The sequence below is a fragment of the Rhodamnia argentea genome, chromosome 9 (assembly GCF_020921035.1).
Source record: "Rhodamnia argentea isolate NSW1041297 chromosome 9, ASM2092103v1, whole genome shotgun sequence".
NCBI lineage: Eukaryota > Viridiplantae > Streptophyta > Magnoliopsida > Myrtales > Myrtaceae > Rhodamnia > Rhodamnia argentea.
In genome coordinates, this window is record NC_063158.1 from 15,863,546 (window position 1) to 15,885,054 (window position 21,509).

The 21,509-nt window shown below is 38.9% G+C and overlaps 2 protein-coding genes and 1 pseudogene across 2 annotated transcripts in view; 1 reads left to right on the forward strand and 2 right to left on the reverse strand.

Moving 5' to 3' along the window:
* The window catches only part of LOC115726033 (putative F-box protein At1g49610), a 171,779-nt gene that overhangs the window by 147,033 nt on the left and 3,237 nt on the right, over positions 1-21,509 (reverse strand). The gene's annotated exons all lie outside the window — the stretch shown is intronic.
* Positions 1,650-10,130, forward strand: LOC115726037 (annotated as a pseudogene).
* LOC115726036 (guanylate-binding protein 3-like) lies at positions 13,635-20,789 on the reverse strand. The gene is made up of 12 exons (XM_030655748.1): positions 20,568-20,789; positions 18,783-18,899; positions 18,591-18,638; positions 18,368-18,496; positions 18,158-18,271; positions 17,541-17,639; positions 17,254-17,439; positions 16,328-16,417; positions 16,123-16,257; positions 15,366-15,488; positions 14,393-14,478; positions 13,635-14,301 (listed from the first exon to the last, which is right to left on the reverse strand). Exons 1-12 carry the CDS (start codon positions 20,787-20,789, stop codon positions 13,635-13,637), a joined length of 2,016 nt encoding a protein of 671 aa, XP_030511608.1.

Below are 21,509 nucleotides of genomic sequence, written 5' to 3' on the forward strand. Positions count from 1 at the left end.
TAGGCATCTCTTATTAGTCATTTTTTTTAAAACTCGACGTAGCTTTCAAAAGGCTTAGTAATTGTTAGCATAGTATACTAATTTTCGATTGGCGAAATGAGTGGATGACGGCTCTGTCTCCCAAGAGCGACGAAGCTGCATCAACCACTCGTTTAAAACTGGGAAGTGGGTCACTTCTTTGATTGGTTTCTACTTTCTAGGATTATAGCAATAACTAAGAAAAGAATCGCAAACTTAATTCCATTCCTTGCCATAGATCACAAACTTAATCACGGAAAAAAGTTCTAGTAGAGTTTCTATTCACTCCTCAAATTTGTCAATCCTGATGTCTTACCCAACTTAAAAGTACAAACCCTTGACAAATTACGCACTTACTAACTTTAAATGTTTCTACCATGACTTCTGATTTAATTCTAGGCTGTTTGTTTTAGTAATAGCAGCAACACCTAATCTACACAACTTAAAGCATCGATATATTCAGCGTAAGCCATAGGAGTTGCACTAAAGTCGAAAATCCAAATAATCATCTCATGACTGGCCAAAAAAAGAAAGAAATTTATTTTCAGATTTAGAGTATATTGAATTCGTTTTATTAAATTTTTGCCTCACAATTTTTTTTTTTTTGTACAACCCTACCTTTTCACCATGCTAGCTGACTTTCAATTCCATTTAAGTTTTGTTTTTGTCGGACAATACAAAATAATATAACTAGTATGTATTGTGTCTAAGTTCAACGAAGGCCAGAAAGAAACTTAATGCAGTGCACGTATTTTTACCCGTTGGATAAAACTACATGTATGGATTACTGATTTGGCTTGCTTTCTTAATTGTTATAGGTGAATATGTTTTCGTGAGTATGCTGCAGTAAAATTGAGTTTTACATTTAAGTATTATGCCTCCTTCTTGTTGGTTTCATTTTCTATTTCGAAAATAGAAATATTGGCCAATGACTAGCAATTTTGTATCAAGATTCTTTTTCAAATTCGCTCCATGTCTATTTATCCGGTTGTCATTTTATTCGAAAGATAATTTGTGGTAACAAAGGCATCCTTTATTCACAAGGATTAACGATGCCCCTGCCTTAGCATCTTTTTTTCGAATACGTCGAAAAAACTTTTCATATGTTTAGTGACGTAAATGGTAACTTTCAATCTATTTGGAATATGTCTTTTTATCTCGATGAGCTTTCACACGACAGAGTAAGTATTTCCAAAGATCCATCAGAGGAATTGGTCCCAGCCAGTTTTCACGGGCACGACAGCGTCGAATTGGCCCAAAGTGACATAAAACGAAGAGTAGAGATGACAGGGAAGTCGTTTAAGGTTTTGTGTTGTGTTCAGAGGGAGAGCTTCGGTGGTCGGGTCTCTCTACTTCTGACTTTGGTTGGTTGGTCTCTTCGTACATTTCCGTTAAAACTGCGTGCGTTTTGGCGGGTGTCTTCCTCTTCCCTTGACCCTTCCCTTCACTCAATCACTTTCTGTGGCTTCAAGGAGCGTAACTGATAAAATCTGAAGAAAGCCAAGATTCAAAACTTCCCCTGTTTAGAGGAAGGAGTCCTTGTCCTACCAACATTCATTCTGCTACTACTCCTCCTTTCCTTTTCCGGATTACCCACTTGCAAACAAGAGATCACAGACAGGTTGTTGTCTTTTGAAGGTTTTTTTTTTTTTTTTTGGGGTCAAAGTCATTGCAAGTTTCAAAACGAGGAAAAAAAGGAGGCTTTTATTAGGGAGAAAAGAAGGAAATAAAGGGCAGATAACAAGACAAGGGCTCAACAAGTTTGTGTGCTTCCCTAGGATCTACGCCTTTCTTGAAGGTACTCCCTTTTGCTCTATGTGGTTTTGATTGATTGATGAAATCTTTTGGTCTCATCGTTTGCGTTGCTCAATCTGTTCCTGTTGTTCTTGTCTCCAATATCTGCCAATTTCAGGTTCTGTTTAGGTTTTTTCTTTTATCAACATCGGAATTCAATTCATGTGGGGTTGCCAGTTCAATTGGGTACTAATCAAACGTTTTTACGTTCAATATCTCCCCATATTATTAAGAATAATCACTCCTTTTGTTGTCTGTGAATTTGATTGTTTGCTTACCTTTTTTTGATTTAGAATGTTCTGACTCCTGTATTCTGTTTTGATTCTAGGGTTTCGTGTCCTCCGAGGTCTGATTTTTGTCAGTCGGGGAAGGAACAGTTTTGAGATGAATTGTTTGCACTGTTTCTTTTGGTAAAGATCCTTAATTAGACCTGGAGTGAGCAACAAGATTCTCTCCTGCTGGAACGATTGTTGAAGATCTAGGGCTGTTGTGAGCCAATGGCACAGTTCGAGCCTACAGCAGAATATCATCCTAAAGTGGTCAGATTTCACAATATTTGTCAGTGGGCTTATTCGTGATTCATGTACTGTACATCAAGATTTGATTTTTGCTGGTCCTCTCTGATAAATTAGCCAGTTTAGCATTTCTTTACCATTAATCTTTCCAATTTAACCACTATCCCATGTTTTGCGGTCCTTAATAGATCCTTGTAACCCTAACTTCTGAAGCCCTTGGAATTCGATATATGTTATCAGGGGATTCAACACTGTTTCAACTCTGTCATTATAGTGTCTTTGTTAGTTGATTATTTAGATTTGTTTCTTGATTGTCTTCCTCAGTTTATCTGTTGCTACTCTATGTTTGCGATCAACTTCTAAGTATCTCTTCTTCGAGTTCTCTAAATCTTTCCCTGGATCATTTCAATAAATTTCGACCTGCCAATGCATCTTGTCTAGCATATTCAATATGACCTCTTAGTCTGAACATATTTTACTGTGATGGTCTTAAAGATCACAATTTCAATTTGAGACCTTACAGTGATGATAAGTAATATTGAACATCCATAACTGCATAAAAAATATTTATAGATTCAGTAATCTTCAAATAGGTCATCTTGTCTTGGATTTTAGAGCAAATCCATTTATGATGAGTGAGCCTATGAACTATTTTTTTCTTCAAAGTTCTGGATTATTGAGATAAAAAGGGTTTGCATGACCATTCTGCAAATTATTGCAGATGTCAGCGAGGTGGGATCCTGCTGAAGCATGCCGACCTATCATTGATGATGCTCCTGTATTTTACCCAACTGCAGAGATAGCCCTTTATTTATCTTGGCCATTTGAGCATCACGTCTATGTGTTTCGCATTGGTGATCACAGTGGCATGCTCTGAGCGTTGTTAAAAGCGTGAAAACTTTGTTTATAAATGATCACCAGGAATTTGAAGATACACTTGCATACATATCAAAGATACATCATCAAGCAGAATCATTTGGCATATGCCGTATAGTCCCACCAGCTTCCTGGATTCCCCCCTGCCATCTTAAAGAGAAAGACATATGGGAACATTCAAACTTCACTTGAATCCAGCAAATTGATTTGCTCCAAAATAGGGAGCCCATGAGAAAGAAAAGAGGCCTTAAGAGGAAGAGGAAGAGGCGTTCCAGAAGACGGACTGGCAAAGCGAATGTCAACTCTGAGTTAGAACCTAATTCTACTTCAGACTGTGACGATAAGTTTGGCTTCCAGACTGGAACCGATTTCACACTAGCAGATTTCGAAAGACATGCTGCTGACTTCAAAGAATGTTATTTTGGATTTAAGGATGCTAAGAGTGATCAAAGATGAGGGTGAATACTGGTGTATAGCAAAGCAACCGACAGATGAGGCTGAGGTATGAATTGAGATTTTCATCACTTCCTTTTATGGCTTAATCATGGATTTTCTTGAGATAAGAACTGATGTTGGTGTTATCATTTATTGTGCCGCAGATAGAATATGGGACCGATTTAGAAGCGGGTGCATTTGGAAGTACAGCTCAGATCAGTATGTAAAGTCAGGATGGAACCTGAATAACTTCCCACGCTTGTTGGGCTCAGTGCTATCTTTTGAGGAAAGTGACATATCAGGAGTTTAGTGCCATGGGTCTATGTTGGAATGTGCTTTTTCGTCATTTTGTTCGGTATGTCCTGATGCCCCATCCAATAATCTTGTGTAGAAAGATATTTGTAGATCTTCAATTGGTCAGTGCTATATATACTCTTTTCTTTCTTCTTTGGTTTTTATCTTGTTATTAGCTGTGTGCCACATTGTTTAACTTCCTTGGAAAGTGCAATTGTTTTATGAAGTGGTTTTGACATTTATGCAGCCATGAACTCGCATAATCTCAGGCCAATGGGACATTGGACGAGTTGGTTGAGCTTCCTAGGCCTTAGACAGTTAAACTTATGAGGTCCCAGGTTCGACTCCCAACGACCACGTCTTGGGGACTTACCCGGTGGCATTGGCATACCCCCACCACTCCGAGGAATAGTCCATTGCATGTGGGAAACCTCGGTTATCAAAAAAAAAAAAAAAAAAAAACAAGCATAATCTCAGACATCATGAAATGTCTGATCTTTATATTGAAGCATTACAAGAATGTCATTTCAGTGGTCACCACACTATCTTTACTGAAGAGTGAGGTGGAGTTTTTTCTGCCTGAGAAAGATCTATTTCTCGTATATTTTGCGAAGCCATCCATATCCTTCTATGGTGTAATGATTGAATTTACACCCAGAGCTCGTTGAATTTAATTGGTCGGTTTTTTCATTGGATATTTCTCCCGTTAAGAGGCCCCTGTTTTTCTTTTTTTAAGGAAATCGAAGCATGAACGTGACTTGTACTCTCTTTTACAAACTGATAAAATCATGAAACTGGGCAATAATGTATCTAGGAATTAAAACTTGACAATGTGCAGAGTCTGGTTGATCAGCAATTCTTACTGAAAATAAAATGATTGTCTATCAAATTGATTGTTGTTTTTGAAGGTTGGGATCTATTTGAGGAAAAGCTGGTGTAAACCCAAATTGAGGATAAAATGAGACTGAAAAAACTCTTCTGAGTTGGTTTAAATACATGAGCAAGCAACTTTAAGTGGCTTTGTTGAAAGATTTTACGTTAAGAGAGCGTAGGCTAATGGAATACTTGACCAGAATTTGGCAGAAAAATCAAAGAAAGTTGTTTTTTGTCCTGCGATCCTTATCTTGTTGTAGACTCTTTTACTAAATAACTACAATATCATAAGAGAATCCATGTTGCTGACCATTCTGAGTGGGAAGATGTTGGTAGTTGTTCTGTTGGAACATCCTTGGCCTTATTACTTTTTCATAAGGCTTTCTCTGTCAATTATATCTGGCTTCACTATGTAAAATATTTTGATATTGAAGTGTACTGCCGATCTTTTGGTGAGAAACTTAAGAAGCTGCTTCCCTCATTGAAAAGAGGAACTTTTTGTGGGACTTTTGAAAGTCTCTCGAGAGAAGGGCTTCATTTTATCAGAGATTCGCCATTCTGTCGAGCAATTGAACGATAATATTACATATATAATCTTAGACAGACTGCTAATGGTGGAATAGAGAATGGACTGATTTGTACTTGTTCTGATCAAGAAATTATTCTTTTTTGCTTTATATGGTAGCACCTTCTTTTTGTGCTAGATTGGAATTACAGAATCTGATGTTTTTGATGCTTGTCCTGATCCTGGCTGACCTGTATAGATTCTTGTTTCTTGTTTCATTTAATTATTCTTTTTAAAGGATGACTACTGCATAATTGCTGCCTTTTTCCAGTTCATACTATCTGACGGTGTCATTGATATCTCTTTCTCCTAATTTTTTTACCGAACAGCATGTAGAAGACCACCACCTCAATTCTCTTAACTGCCTCCACTTTGGTGATGCAAAAGTACGGTATGGAGTACCTAGAAGCAGTGCTTCCATGCTGGAGAAAACTTTGGAGACGCATCTACCAGATTTGTTTGAAGAGCAACCAGATTTTTTTTTTTTTTTTGGTCGAAGAAGAGCAACCAGATTTACTGAATGAATTGGTAAGCAGTTCTTTTCTTTTCTATTTGATTTGTTGTCAACTGTAGCGGTTTTGTATGTGCCACAAGTAAAACATACGGGTTATCTCTTGCTTTTATCTTTTTATTTCATTTAAGAATATGTTTAAGCACTTGCTAGCGTTGAAATACTCTTGCTCATTTTGTGTTACCTTCCCTCTACTGACAGCGGTAGTGCAGAAAGCTTTTCTGAAAGTATATTTCATTTTTTGATCGGTTTTCACCCTATTCATTGCATGTTCTGATTTTTATGCCTATGCAGGTCACTCAGCTATCTCCGTCCATTTTAAAGGATGAAGGGATACCAGTATATCATGTCATTCAGCAAGCTGGGGAGTTCGTTCTTACTTTTCCGAGAGCTTACCATGCAGCGTTTACTTGTGGGTTTAACTGCGCAGAAGCAGTGAATGTTGCTCCTGTTGACTGGTTAGGGCATGGACATAATGCAGTGGAGCTCTATAGCAAACAGCATAGGAAAACATCAATATTTCATGACAAACTACTGTTTAGATCAGCTAAGGCAGCTGTGCAAGCTCTTTGGGAACGATCAGTCTTAAAGGAGACTCCAATGAATTTGAAGTGGCTGTATGTGGGAAAGAAGGGGTTCTTACCAGAGCTATAGAGGTGCTCCCTCTCTGGATTGGCTGCTTAGGGCCTCTTCTGTTTTTGCAATACTTTATCCCGCCTTTTATTCTTCGATTAAGTTGTGGATGTGTCCTTATAGGTGGATCGATTCTCATGTGCTAGCTTGTTTCCCTTGTTTTTCTCTTTTCACAGACAAGAGTGGAGATGGTGGAAGAACGAGTGAAGTCCCTTCCAAATTGTGTGACTTTGCGGAAAATGGGGACAGACTTTGATTTGAATGATGAGAGAGAATTACATGCTTCTGTGACTTGCATTTATCTGCCATCAGCTGCAAGTGCTCCCCTGAACGATATGCGTGTCCCAGGCATGCAGATTTTTCATGCTCTTGTGAAGGAGATGATAAGTTTGTCCTCCTCCATTGTACCATCTATGAACTTAAGGGATTGTTGAAGCTTTGGAAGGTGGATCAGATGCTGTGGAAGAATGGGCAGGAAAAGACCATGAATGGGTATGTTTGACTGGTACTAGAGCTAATGTGGGTATCGGTAAGCATGTAAGTGGAATTAAGAGCTCTGAACCCGAGGAAAGTTCACTCTGTTCCATGAAAGTAGTATTATTGGAGTCCCAGCAAGATAGTCCGAAACTAAGAGCATCTCGCATGAAATGCGAAGATAGTGATAACCACAGTAAAGTTGTCTCGAGGAATGATGATGATAAATGCAATTACAGCATTGATTTGAACATTGGCATGAAGCCTGATGAAGGAGAGAACAACGTTCTGGAAATCACTGGGGGTATTAGAAGTTTGGAGGATACTTGTGCATCGGTTTGTTGGGAGGAGAGAAAAGCCATCCCGCATTCAATCAAAAGATCTTTGGATGTGCAGCTTGTTAGAGATTCCAAGTCGTCAGTAGCATGTGCAATTTCTAAGAGCGGTCTTACTATGTCTGCCATGAATAATTGGAATACGAGCTCACATGGTGATTATAAATTATTTGGGGTTGATCTTTTGTTTCCCGATCAACATCCTGCTGTTCTCTCCAGCAATTTGCTCAAAACTAAACGTGTGAATAGTTCTGGAGTGAAGCGATCTAATTTTCCCATTAAGGAGTTCACGGCTTGTTTTGAGCCCATTCATTTCGGTTCCATTATGGCTGGAAAATGTCGGTGCTCAAAACGGGCCATTTTCCTCAGAGGTACACTACATTTTGAAAAGTTCCAAGAAAACATGACTACTTTTTTTTATTTTTTGTTAAATGACTTATTTTTAATAGCCCTCAATCGTTAACTTTTTTTGCAGGGTATAAAAGTTGTGTTGATTTCTTCAGTGTGCTAAACCTTGGAAAGATTTGTGGCTATATATCAGAAGTTGTGGATGCAGGGCTACTTGGCCCTATTTTTAAGGTTTGTTTTCCCTGGACTTTTGGAAAGGAGAATTTTACCATTGCCACTTGTTCTTTACCTACTGTCAATCTGTTGCAAGGGATGATTGATGGAAAATACCACATAGATGCGCCTGTTGGAAATTCTTCTGTCTATATCTACTAAATAAAAAGTAGAAGATGTGTTTCGGACCTTTTCTCGCTTACAATGACAATGTTCTTTAATGAGCAGCTGAAAATTTTCTACTTATGATGTATTAGAATACTTTTTGGTCGAAGCAAGAAAGTGGTTTTGCTTTTTCTCCAAGTGGTAGCCCCTTTTTTAGGATATCTCACTAAAGTTGCTCTAATTGGAAATCAAATCGGTTACTAGAATAACACTGAAAGGAGTACTTTGTTGGGCATCCCAAGTGGGGGTTAAGGAACTTTTCATAAGAAATCAAACTTGCAAATATTTCCTGATGAATCACATGTTTACTTAGATCATTATTGTACGTTAGAAAATAGCATCTCCTTAATACAAAGCAACCGATATCATGGTCTAAGCACTTTTGCATTCCTTTTATTAAATGTCTGTATCCTCTGTCTTTTTCTGTAAATTTCAGTGCTGGGAATTGGTAGTACAATGGCTAAACCAAGAAATTCTTCGACAGAGCAGCTTAGGGGTGCAAGGACAGCTTCCTCCTTTTCACATGCAGAGTGTCAATGGCCTTGAAATGCATGGGTTTCTTTCCCCAAATATCATCCAGGTAAGACAATCTAAATGAAATCTCCAACAATTCAGTTTTTCTTGTGGGAAGACTTAGAACTCCATAAGTGATCCGCTTGACCTTTGGTATCTTGTGCTCGCTCTATCTGCCAATTAGGATTTTCTGTGACAGAACATGATGCTTGAACCATTCATTATAAGACCACCTAGCTTGAGGATAAGCATTATGGTTGCAACAAGCAGCTGTCCTTCATGGGGCCTCTCTTATTTTATGGCAGCAAAAATTGAACATTTTTGCAGTCATATTTCTGAGTATGCTCATACTTCGTATTCACGGCTGTAATTTATGGGCCATTAGTTTGTGGTACTTAAATAGGCAAAGTTTAACTTGTGACGCAGTAGCTTAATTCTCTTGCTAGTCATATCATTAGTCATTTCTCTCTTAGGATATCGGCTGCCCTTGGGATGCTTGTTAATGAGGCAAAAAGGTAATGTTTTGCATACCTCATGTTATTTGGAACCAATACTTTTAAATCAAAAAATTTCTTATCAAGGAAAAGTTGGGGCACTCGTTAATAATACTATTTTCTTGTACAACATGTACTAACTTTCCGATTTCGTTTATGTTAGTATAATGATGAAAAGGAAGGCAATGCTAAAGAGAGTCAGAAGCATTTGAGTTCGTATGGTCAAATGAATGTGGACAATATTCAAAGCACCTAATTTACTCATCTATGACATAACCCTGCATGGAGCCCTATTGACCTGCTTATTTCTATCATAATTAGAGCAACAGATTTTCAAAGTTTTGGGCCTAGATAACATGGGCAGCTGGAGACATCTGTTTACATGGGCTTCACTGCAAATCATTCTTCCTCTTTCTCCTGGGAAGGGGAAAATTTGAAGCTTTTGATTTATTGCAAAAAGGTACGCGCGAGAATGAATGAAGAAATACTTTTTGTCTTTATGTTGCTTTTGCTAGAGGATGAATTGTCGACATTTAATTTGTGAACTCTTGGAGTTTGTTGTACTTGCCGGAAGGTCTCTCTCTAGTTTTAACAGGTCAATGTTGAACATGTTATTTAAATGCGGAGAGATATTTTTGGAGAAACAGCTGAGAAAAAACTCTCCAATCTAAGACAAAGGGTTTTGATGAGGTGGAAACCAATTTCCCGTAGATGTTGGACTTGGGTTGAGTCTCTCCATCATCTGCCCCTGCTTATGTATCAAATGGGGAAAATGGTTTCCTATATTGGATCCTCATCTAACGCGTAAGAAAGAAATAGAGCCTACAACCCCCGCCACTACCAATGCACCATACACAGGCTTCTTATAGAGTATATCAGCCATGTTTTATTGGATTTAATGGAAAGAGGAATATGAGCCATGTGTTAAGTATTGTGATAATGATGGCTAAATTTGTGGTGGTATTTTACCCTTCTCAGGCTATTGAGGCTCTGGACCCAGATCATCTATGTGGAGAACACGGGAATAACAAGTGCAACGAGACTGCATCTATCGGTGACATTGGATGGCTTTGATGAGCGCAATCTCGGTTCAAGTCATAGAGTAATAGTTGCAGAGAATTTTGGTTGTATATTGGTAAAAACCGGAGCAGAGGAATTCAGCTAATGAAGGCTTTTCTTCCTGTCGACAACATGACAGATCCTGTAAGGCTTGTTAGGGAGAGGCCATCACAGAAGAACCGAAGTAGGGAATAAGATGTTTCGCAATAAGTGACGACATTCATCTAGGAAAATTTCATTAACGCTAGGCTTTGTTTTCACTCACATGCTTATCTCTAGGCATGTACTTTTTAGTTGGCAGTAGGGATAATAGGAGCTCACCGCAAATGTGAGATGTGCACGGTTTTTTCAGAGTGCCGTTGCCTTGACTTGAGTACAAATGTAGGATGCCAATGGACAAGCGCTTTTGTGGATCATTGAATTCTTTGCATCACTTAAAAGTTTATGGTATATTTTGCCTTTTGTGCATATTGCCCTCTTCCCCTATGTTGCGTCTTCTGCCCAGCACGCATACGCTTTGCTTGTTTTCCTGCTTAGACTTCCTTTATTATGTACCAATTTTACGTCGCATGCCAGTTCCTACATTTTAAAGCTACTATAAAAGCGCAAAATGGGTACGCTATATGGTTTTAGATGGTTGGTTCAACAAAAACGTTTCATGTGAAAGTAATTGTGGAGGGTACAATTGAAAAAATGGGGTTGTTATACGATAAATTGAACCCTAAATAACACATGATCAAGAGCTACGCCTTCTTGTACATTAATAATAATAATAATAATAATAAAAGATGATATGTCCACTAGAAGTCTTAAAACTTTAGAAAATGCAATCAAGTCATTTCGTTAATTCTGTTCGATTTGCCTAACAAAAAATGCTGATGTAACATTTTTTGTATCACTTTCTCTCTCCTACATGATGCTGACATGGCTGAAATAAAAAAGATAAGTCCAAAACGATGTCGTTTTAGTCCAAATTCAATGTTTAATGAAAATATTAATTAAATTAAATTAAAAATAAACCAAATAATGATAATGATAAAAGCAAAACCAACGAGAGCCCAAGGGCCCTTGTTGCCACCAGCGATGGTGGGATGAGGGTCAGCCGGGCTCGTCAAGTCCGTTTGGTATGGAAAAATTGGTGTGATCTTCCTCTGTGCACTCTTTTTAACAATTTTTTATTTTTAGTTTTATGTTCTTTTTAATTTTTATTTTATTTTTAAAAAATCAAATTTTTAAACTTTTTTCTTTTTCTTTTTCTTTTTCGGCCAATTGCTAGCCACAGAGACCAACCGCAGGCGAGCTCGACCTCGGTGGGATTTGGCGACACTCAAGCCCGCCGGCCTCGAGGAAGCTCGAGGCTTGGTGGTTCGTCCGTGGTCGATCCCCGAGCTGCCGGCTGTGGCGGAGGCCCGGTGACCCCGAGGAAGGAAAAAAAAAAAAGAAAGAAAAGAAGAAAATAAAAAATTATCAAAAATTCGAAGGAGTAGAGAGCGAGGGAGAGAGATTGATTTCCATGGAAAATGATTCCCTCTTCTCAAAAAGAGAAAATTATTTTTCCTACTTTTGAAGCTGTTTTTTCTATTGACGGAAAATGCTTTCCTTGACTCATTTTATTTTCCGTGAAACAAACATCGAAAAATCCAAAAAATATTTTTTTATTCGCAAAACCAACGGAACCTTAGTGGTATTTTAACTTTTGATCAGAAGCATCACAAAATGATTTCAGGCACTTTTTAATAACTTGTATTTGCTCAACCGTAGCTTCAGCAAACAAAAAGAGTTCATCTGCGAACATCAAATGAGATACGGGAGGACTACCCCGATAAACTCGAACCGGCTTCCGGTCGCCCCTATCAACCAACTGCATGATTTCTTTTTCTATTTTGGAGGAAAAAGACATGCTAACTTCTTCCTGTACAAAGAAGGATTCTAAAAAGAACAATTACAATATAGATGAAATTAGAAATTGCGTTGATTTATCAAGAGGCGGCTACCCACGTCATGATCGAACCTTAATACCTCTATCATTATATGACACAAATTGGCGTGAAATTTCGTATCCTATCAAAAGTATAAACTATCAAGCACGATGTCCATTGCCAAGACTCGCATTTTGCAGGCTTTTTTGAGATTCATCGAAGTAACCTGAAAATGAATCGGACGTTATGGCAAGAGCAAGCCATGCCTATATATATATATATATATATATATATATATATATATCTTGCTGCTGCATTTGGGCAAAAATTGCTAGAGCACATGTCTAATTGTGAAATTGCCACTATCGTGTTCTTTTCCTCTCTGACGTTCTCAATGGACTCCAATCTCTCAGTGATCCGATAATTGAGGTTCTTTCACGGAGTTCCCATCTATCGTGTCATCGTTAACAAGCATTCAATTATTTGAACAAATGAATCTCATCGCGGTTGAGGCCTGTAATGACAGAGTAAGCCGAGTCGGGGAAGAAGTTGAATTGCACGAATTCATGCTTGAGGAGTTAGATCCTCTTTGAACATGTGCGGATTTCGTCTTTCTGGGAATGCGACTTCTCCAATCCCGTGATCAATGACTTTGTCATCAACTCCATGTCCTGAAAATGGAAGAACACTCAACATTAGTAACAACACCCACCAAACAACAATCAAATCACAAGTCCAGTTACCCCCAAAAGAAATTATAGAATCCTCATCCACTGTTGCTGATAGATGATTCAATCAAGAGAATGCGATGGCTTCATCGATTGATCCTTTGGATATTTGCTGAAAACGGACACCAAAGTTCCCGACTTACAGAGTCAGAGAAACAAACTGAAGAATTAGGAATCTAAGGATTCTTCCCAGAAAAAAGCCCGAGAGAGAGGAAAGAGGTGTTACCTAAAAAGGCTCTGCTGAGAGCTTCGACTTCAACAGACTGAGCCATCTTCTACTATGCTTCTTGAGCTGGGTTTAATCATGCAATGACTGAGTATCTTCATGTCGGCTAGGAGCTGCATTTATATGGTCCCACAAGGATACTTTCGATTTATAGACTTTGATCTCACGAGTAGAAAGATGAAACCGATGTTGTATAACGCTCATTGCCCACACATTTTTTAGTGATTTTACAACTTTGTGGTTCGCCCCTTCAACACTAAAATCACTTATATGCTAGTCTAATTACTTTTGTCGTTGAATCTATCCTTCCCTTTCGCAGAACAGCATTCTTCCACAGTTAATAATGGACACAAATGAAAAGAACATGAAGGCAAAATTTGTGCAGGTACACACGCATACACGGTTTTCATATATTTGCAAGTCAGGGTAGCAATAGAAGAAAGTAAGTGTCATTATTTTTTTTCTTGTTGGGGTTGATTCCCTCATCATATGTGCATGTTTCTCTAAGAATTTTGCCTCTATATCTGTCGTCATTTACAGCATTTGTTTCTCTCACTTCCACTCTAATGAATCAAAGATTATATCGTGGGGCCATCTATCTGTACAAGCCTTTCACATCTTCTTGGCGCTTATAGCAACAGCAGCTTCAAGCCCCATTTCCTGGAGGATCCTTCATTTCGACCAGGACGGCATCGAACCCATCTGATGGGTCCTCCTTCTGCTTCTTCATTGTCCGCCGGAAGCTCTGCTGCCAATCCACCTCGTTGCCTGGTGACCACACTCCAAACTTGTCTTCGAACTTCAACTTCCACAAACTATTATCCGATGCCAAAGTTCGAAGTCCCTTATTTACACAAGCTATGCTTGCCAGGTCCGTGGCTGGAAGCCATTTCAATATATGCAGCTTCACAGTTTCTGGAAGGTAACTAAAGCGAGTTGGCACCGGCCAAACGCCCCTTGCAGCTAGGTCTTTAATCAATGGAACTGACAAACCATCCCTGATGACCTTGTCAAGCTTGGACTCTCTTGTTTGAAGTGATCGGGCTACAACATTTGCTTCTTCTAATGTCTTGCTCGATTCTCTGATTTTTTCCTTCAGGGATATAATCTGGGTATCAAGCTTGTTCTTGTCACTGATGCCATCTTTCTGTTGCTTCAGATACTGAGATTTTTCATTCTCACTGGCTTCCAGTTGCTCCTTAAGCAACCCCAAATGATCTTCAATTTCCCGACATGTCTGCATGGATGAACTCCTCCTAGGTCGGACCTGTTCAACTGCCCTGTTGGCTAGGTCGTGTATTGGGCCTTCCCAGCTGGGTAGATAGAAAGCAGTAAGTCAAGGATAGAGATCGAGATAACAAATTCGGGAAACGGGAAGGAAATGTTGAAAGAAAAAGGCAAAACCTTTCCCTCAAGAACACGGCAAGCTTTTGCCATTTCGATGGACCATGAGATGATGCTTCATATTCTGACAAAAGATCGTTAAGAACCTGCAAAATATCCATAGAGCACACTGAATGATTCCCAAAATGACATAGATCCATGCCTCTCCATAATATGGTGGGTACAACAAGCATAAATAATTGCAGCATTTATTTTAGACCTCAAATTTCGACTTGTGACAGGATTGATTTGTTCTTTTCTCATTAAATGCTGGGCAATGTAACTTCAGGAAAGAAGTGAGGATGAGCAAGATCACTATGTGGTTTAGAAAAGTTGGAAGTGGTTCCACAAAACTTTACATAGTACTTAAAGACTCATGAGTTCGAATATTTGTACACTCTTTATGTGCCTCCCCATGTATCATCTCCACGCTTTAAGCTTAAGCAAAAGACCAATCTTTAGGTGAGGGGAGTTTCAAACCATTCAAATATCAAACCGCACCTTCGTCTAATAAAGTTTTTAGAACTCTCGGCAGTGTTCACATAATTTTGCACTTTGTATTCCCATGCAATGTCTATTCAAGAGTGGAATTTTGACAATGATCTTGTACACTCTTGGCATTATGGGGTTTCTGATCTGGAATGGGCAACTCTTATCACATAACAAGAGCTAAGACATTGTTCTACCAAAGATCTGCGCAATTTTATACAAAGTGGCCCTTTGTACTCCTATTTTGCTTGTTTCACTAGAAAAAGACAACTTTGCATCTGCATTATTCAAACACAGCCCAAATGCTATGAAAATAAGATAGTCTCTGGTTGTCGGAAGCAATTTGATCTAACGAGACATCAATGCAAGATGAGTTAATAATATCCAAGTCTCATAAACAAACAAAACAACATATTCAAGCTCGCAATATAAGGTATACCGAGAAAAAAGTGAAAAAGAGAAAAAGCAATATCCTCTATGGGTAGCATCAAACATGACTACTAACCTCACCAACAGTAAAAACATCAGCATCAGGTGTATGACAAGCTGCTCTCAGCTTGTTTTCCATGCTTTGTATAGCAAGTGAACACCTCGAGTCTGCCTCCATAAATGCATTCATCTTGCCTTCCTGCATGGACCAATTTAGTCGAGAGGATTGCTTAAGTTATTGGTCTGAATACAGCGAAATCAAAGTAACCTAACAAAAATAGACAATCTTCATTAACCATAATTAGTCAACATGCCACGGTTTCTTTTATGAAAAGGAAATATTACAATTAAACCTTATCTAACAATGTCAGCGTCATCTTTTAACCGCATCAAACTCCCTATTCAAGAACTTGAGACTAATATTTTCAAAATCCCACTAAACAAGATTTTGAGGTATGTTGATCACTCGGTTATTGCGCTTTCTGCACCATAGATCAAATTTTTAGACCAGTTGTCTCATAATGTGAGAAAAAAGGTCTAGTGTAATATGGATCTGCATAATCTGACATGACAATGGACATTAAAGGGAGAAAATCAAATAAAGTGTTGACCCAAAAAGAAAACTAACAGTATCAAAGCCAAACCAAATGCAACCACCTAATCACTGGAACAAAAGAAAGGAGTAAACAGAGTTCATAGAGACTTAATTTCCCCAATGTAATAACCATCACAGAACCAAACCGTTGGGAGCCACACATGATAAAAAATAGCATTGCAAATTCTACTTCAATGCAGCAGAAAAATGTGTCAGCATTTTGTAAGTTAGGCGTCACCTCAAAAGCCTTTCTAAAAAACTTATGGAGACACCCCTCATGTCTCTTCCTTGCTGAACCGGCACCAACAGCACTTGCGTTGAATGCGGCTAACGATTTTTGCTTCGCTTCCTCGTGGGCGAGGCTCATGCCAGCCTACATTTACTGAAATTAGGAAAATACCAAAACAATAGAGCATTCATTTCTATGGCAAAGTGTTGCTTACTTGCTCCAGTGGGTCAGATCGGTACAAACTAGACATGTAAACCTTAGTGGCTCTATCATAAGCTATACGGCATTCTTTTTCTTCAACAGTCTGCAAAAGTAAGAGATTAAAGTAAGGATGAAAACATAACTACTTCACATTTCAATAGATAGCAATGACAAGTGATAATCAGCACCACACAGTTCTTTAGATTTGCCCTTGTTAAAAATTTATCAAAAGATGATAAAACCATTTAAAACTAAACTCAACGCATTGTACAGATAAACAGAAAGCACAGATTTGGGACAGACATGTCATTTTGCAAGATGAAAAAGATCCCGAGAATTTAAAAGAGAGAGAGAGAGAGAGAGAGAGAGAGAGAGGCCTCAAAATATAAAGGATCCTCTCTCTTAGGGTGTGTTTTAATAACGACATCAAATCTCTGAGAGTTAAATCTTTTCAATGCTTAATGTCATTAAGTGTGTTTGATAACATTTAACCTCAGAACTATCATTTTGCGTTGGTTAAGTGAAAATGTTCCATAAAAATTTAAACCTTAGCAACCTTATAACCAAACCTTCCAATAATGCTCACTATACCATGTTTGGTTTTGTTCTCTATTATCAAATTAATTGTTATGTTCATTTTCAGTAATTAAAGACTTTAGCACTTAATATTTAGTACTTAGATTTTCAGCACTTATTTTTTAATGTTATCAAATGAGCCCTTCATCGCAGACACCCATTTAGTCATGAGTCAACTTGTCACAAAAATCCTCAGCCTCAGCAACTCTCAGGAAAAATGAAAAGAAAACAGACAGGCATAGGGGCACTAGGTGGTTTCATTTAACACTTCACAAGCCAATCATTGAATAACATTATCACGCCTAGTCAGATCCAACCCAGTTTGGGTCACAACCCAATCAAGAAATGCAAGATGTTACCAACCTTCCATGAAGATGGCACTGTAGGCACTACACCCCTATCCAAGGCTTCCAAGCAAGACTCTGCCAGAGCTACTAGAACAGGGCCAGTCAAGATAGTGTCCCCGACTTGCTTGGGCCTTGTTCTCTCAAAAACGAACTCTCTCAAGGTCTCCAACCCAGACCACAACTCGGGGCTCAGCTTATCCATCTGCATCCAACATCTCATACAAATCATCAAATAAGAACTACAGAGTGAAGAGTATTTGCTGAAGTAGATAAAAGCGCATCTAAGAAAGACAAGATACTCACTAATATTTGATTGAGCAGCTGATCATCTGCAGTATTCAAAGGCCGCACAAGGGTGAAACAATGCCTATCTGGAAATAGTGCTCGAATAGATTCCCGAATCTGGAAAGTATTTCTTTAAAAGATTACAACCTCTAACAACAGAAAGAAACGCTCGAAAAAGTAGTAGCAGGAAGTACAACTACAGCAAAGATGCATGCACAGACGCAACGAGGAACCAAGCAAATAAAAAACTGATGACGCACTGGAGCATTACATTACGTTCCTTTAACACTAGGACATGACAAAGGGAGCTTTTAGCCCAACCATTATAATGAATCAGCTCTTAAGCAAGTGGCCTAAAGAATGAAGAAATTTTTTATTTAACAATCATCGTAGCCCCAATATATGTTTGACGACCCAAACCTATAGCAGCACACAATTAGTTGCGACGAAACAAGTTCGAGTAGTACTTATATTTAGGATGAGACAAACACAATTGTATATGCAAACATGCCACTATCATAGATGGATATTCGCCTCACATAAACCAGGGTTAAATAAAGTCAGAGAAAATATTTACAAGAGCTCCTATTCATGGATCCCACACTAAAAGGGCAAAACAAGAAAGCAGATAATACCTCGTTTTTAGCGGCTATATCGCTTCCAGTGCCTTGAATTGGCCTCAAAGCAAGCTCCAGGTAGTCTTGCGGTGTCATACTCTTATTATCTCCCAGTAAATCAAAACTGAAGTCCTGTAACAACAAAAACAATAGTTCAGTACCCAAACAATTCAGCTAGTCCATATTTATAACCACCGTAAAAGTAGCAGAATAGTTTGGGGAAATTACTTTAAGCAGCCAAACGAATGTAGGGGTGTACTGTCCCAACCCAGAATTAGATCCTATCACTCTGATAGGCTCAGTCGTCTGAGTAAGAACAGACAATTGATGCAATGCAGCTGCATCAATCCCCCCAAACTGAATACGAGTTATACACAAGCAAAATGAATAGTCAGAACGCATAAAACTTAAAGTAGTAATAAAGACTACAACTTTGCGCGACTTTACCAACCTGGTTGTAGACGAAGACGCTGGACAAGAGCACGGCCAGAGAAAATATCTGTATTCACAAAAAAAGGAGTGCAAGGACAACCATAAGAAGTATTGTTTGGAAAAAATATGCCTAGTGGGACAATCTCGTCATTTTACAAACAATCAAATCAGCAATCAGCAAGCAATACTCAGTTCATTGAAGTTGGCCTACCTTTTGATCATAACCAACCGTCCCGTCACTGTCCAAATGTAAGATTGTGTATTCAGTTCCATCAACAGCACTTCTCTTCATCGGTGCACTCATCAACCAAAGCCCTTTAGTGAGTGGCTACAGGGCAAAAAAAAAAAAAGAAAAGAAAAGAAAAACGAACATCATAATAGTTCTGATAAACCACTATCAAACAGAGAACCTAACTAAAATATTTTTCAACTTCGCACACCAAGCGCTAGAACACGCTTATTGCGTCTGAAATGATCCCTTTTGGGACATAAGTCGATGGTTAAGGTTCCCGTCCCATCTCCTAATGGAAAGCCCGTGTTTTTCGCCTCAATGCCATTGCCTTTAATGTTGTCCAATGAAAATCGCACAAATTAGAGATGCTGTAATATACTCTTTCCCATAACTTCTCATACCAGACCAACCCACTAAAATGCAAATAGGGATCAGAAATGCGGTCAATATCACGAAGAATAAAGAGATACCATCTATACCCAAAAAAAAAAATTGATGTTTTCATAAGGAAGCCATGGAAGCCAGATTCTCCCTCAAATATCTGGTAGAGATAATCAAGCGTAAGATAACAAGAAAAGCATAAAATCTAAGGCCTCCACTAACTTCCTCTTGTAAGGAATGATATAAGTTGCATGCTTCTGCCAACTTGGCTCAGCGAACATAACAAAAGAACACTAATAGTATGAAAAGGGAGGAGCCCAATGCATTGAGATTAACCAATTTACAGTTGCTTTATGCTTCTCTATTGCCTTCAAAACAATATGCACAGTGCGTGGTATATAGTAGCAAATAATCATCACACTAAGCGCTAGAATAAAATCTCAGGCCTCCACTAACTTCCTCTTGTAAGGAATGATATAAGTTGCATGCTTCTGCCAACTTGGCTCAGCGAACATAACAAAAGAACACTAATAGTATGAAAAGGGAGGAGCCCAATGCATTGAGATTAACCAATTTACAGTTGCTTTATGCTTCTCTATTGCCTTCAAAACAATATGCACAGTGCGTGGTATATAGTAGCAAATAATCATCACACTAAGCGCTAGAATAAAATCTCAGGCCTCCACTAACTTCCTCTTGTAAGGAATGATATAAGTTGCATGCTTCTGCCAACTTGGCTCAGCGAACATAACAAAAGAACACTAATAGTATGAAAAGGGAGGAGCCCAATGCATTGAGATTAACCAATTTACAGTTGCTTTATGCTTCTCTATTGCCTTCAAAACAATATGCACAGTGCGTGGTATATAGTAGCAAATAATCATCACACTAAGCGCTAGAATAAAATCTCAGGCCTCCACTAACTTCCTCTTGTAAGGAATGATATAAGTTGCATGCTTCTGCCAACTTGGCTCAGCGAACATAACAAAAGAACACTGATAGTATGAAAAGGGAGGAGCCCAATGCATTGAGATTAACCAATTCACAGTTGCTTTATGCTTCTCTATTGCCTTCAAAACAATATGCACAGTGCGTGGTATATAGTAGCAAATAATCATCACACTGTCCGCTTGCATGCAGGAACAATTTAAGTTCATCTTCAACATGACTAGGCTTTTGAAGCTAGCTATCGAACCGACGCTCAGATTCCTTTGATTACTCGGACTTCTCGCTAAATCTTATGCAAGAAACCCTAGTGTTTTAGAAAACTCTTTCCGTTAGTGGTCTCTATCTCTATGAGTTCCTATAGATTCAAACCCAAACTGAACTAATGAAAAATCAACTCCGGCGGAATGAAGAAAAGAAGAAACGCGAATTGGTTACCGGCATCAGAGTCGAGCTCGACTCTTTTCTCGCACGGCCCCAGCCAAAGAGGACAGCAATGGGCGTTTTCACGAGCCGTATTACCTCCGCGGCCCTCGGATCCATCTTAGGCTTCCCCTGCCCATCGCAAAGTAAGAAACAGATCGGCCATGCAGCTCCGGTGACCGACGCCGGCGAGGACGACGGGGAAGGAGCGGAGGCGTCCTTCGTTGCGCCGATCATCGCGCTCGCGTCTTTTTTAGAGGGAGATACTCTTTTGGTTGGGCGGGAAGGGAGCAGAGACGCGATTTTTTCGAGCGGGAAGTGAAATACGGTTTGACTGGTACTGGAGCTAATCTGGGTTTCGGTGGCGGCGTCAAACATATATTTTGATATTTATTGATGATCTTTTCCGGCCCATTCTACCTTCCAAAGCTTCAACAATCTCTTAAGTTCATAGATGGTGTAACTGTAAGAACTAAATTTAGGAGATTGAGGGGCCAATTTTTTTCATGTTTCATAAAAAGGGTGAAATTATGAAATGCTCGTACTCAGCCGGTTTTGTTGCGTTAAATTTAGTTGCTTATTTATTTATTTATTGTTTGTCATTTCAATTTATGTTAATTTCTCCCCTAGACTTTTCTCTTGATTAGATAGAGGTGATTAACGAACGGTCCCAAATTGGGCACCCGGATCAAGGACCGGCCAGCCTGGGTGAGCTCGTTCGATCTGTGGGAGGTCTTTCTATGTCTATGTTTTAGGCCGGGCCAGAATTTCGGGCTTCCCAATGGCGCAGTCTAATGCCAAATATTTTGATATTTATTCCAAAGAAAAAATATTTAATTCTTAAACTGAATTTATTAGTTGATTAAAGTATTAAACTGAGACAAAAAAATTTGGTGTGCGCTTGAAAATATTGCTCGAAACATGTCAAAAAGAGTGATTTTTATGCCGAAAGTGGCA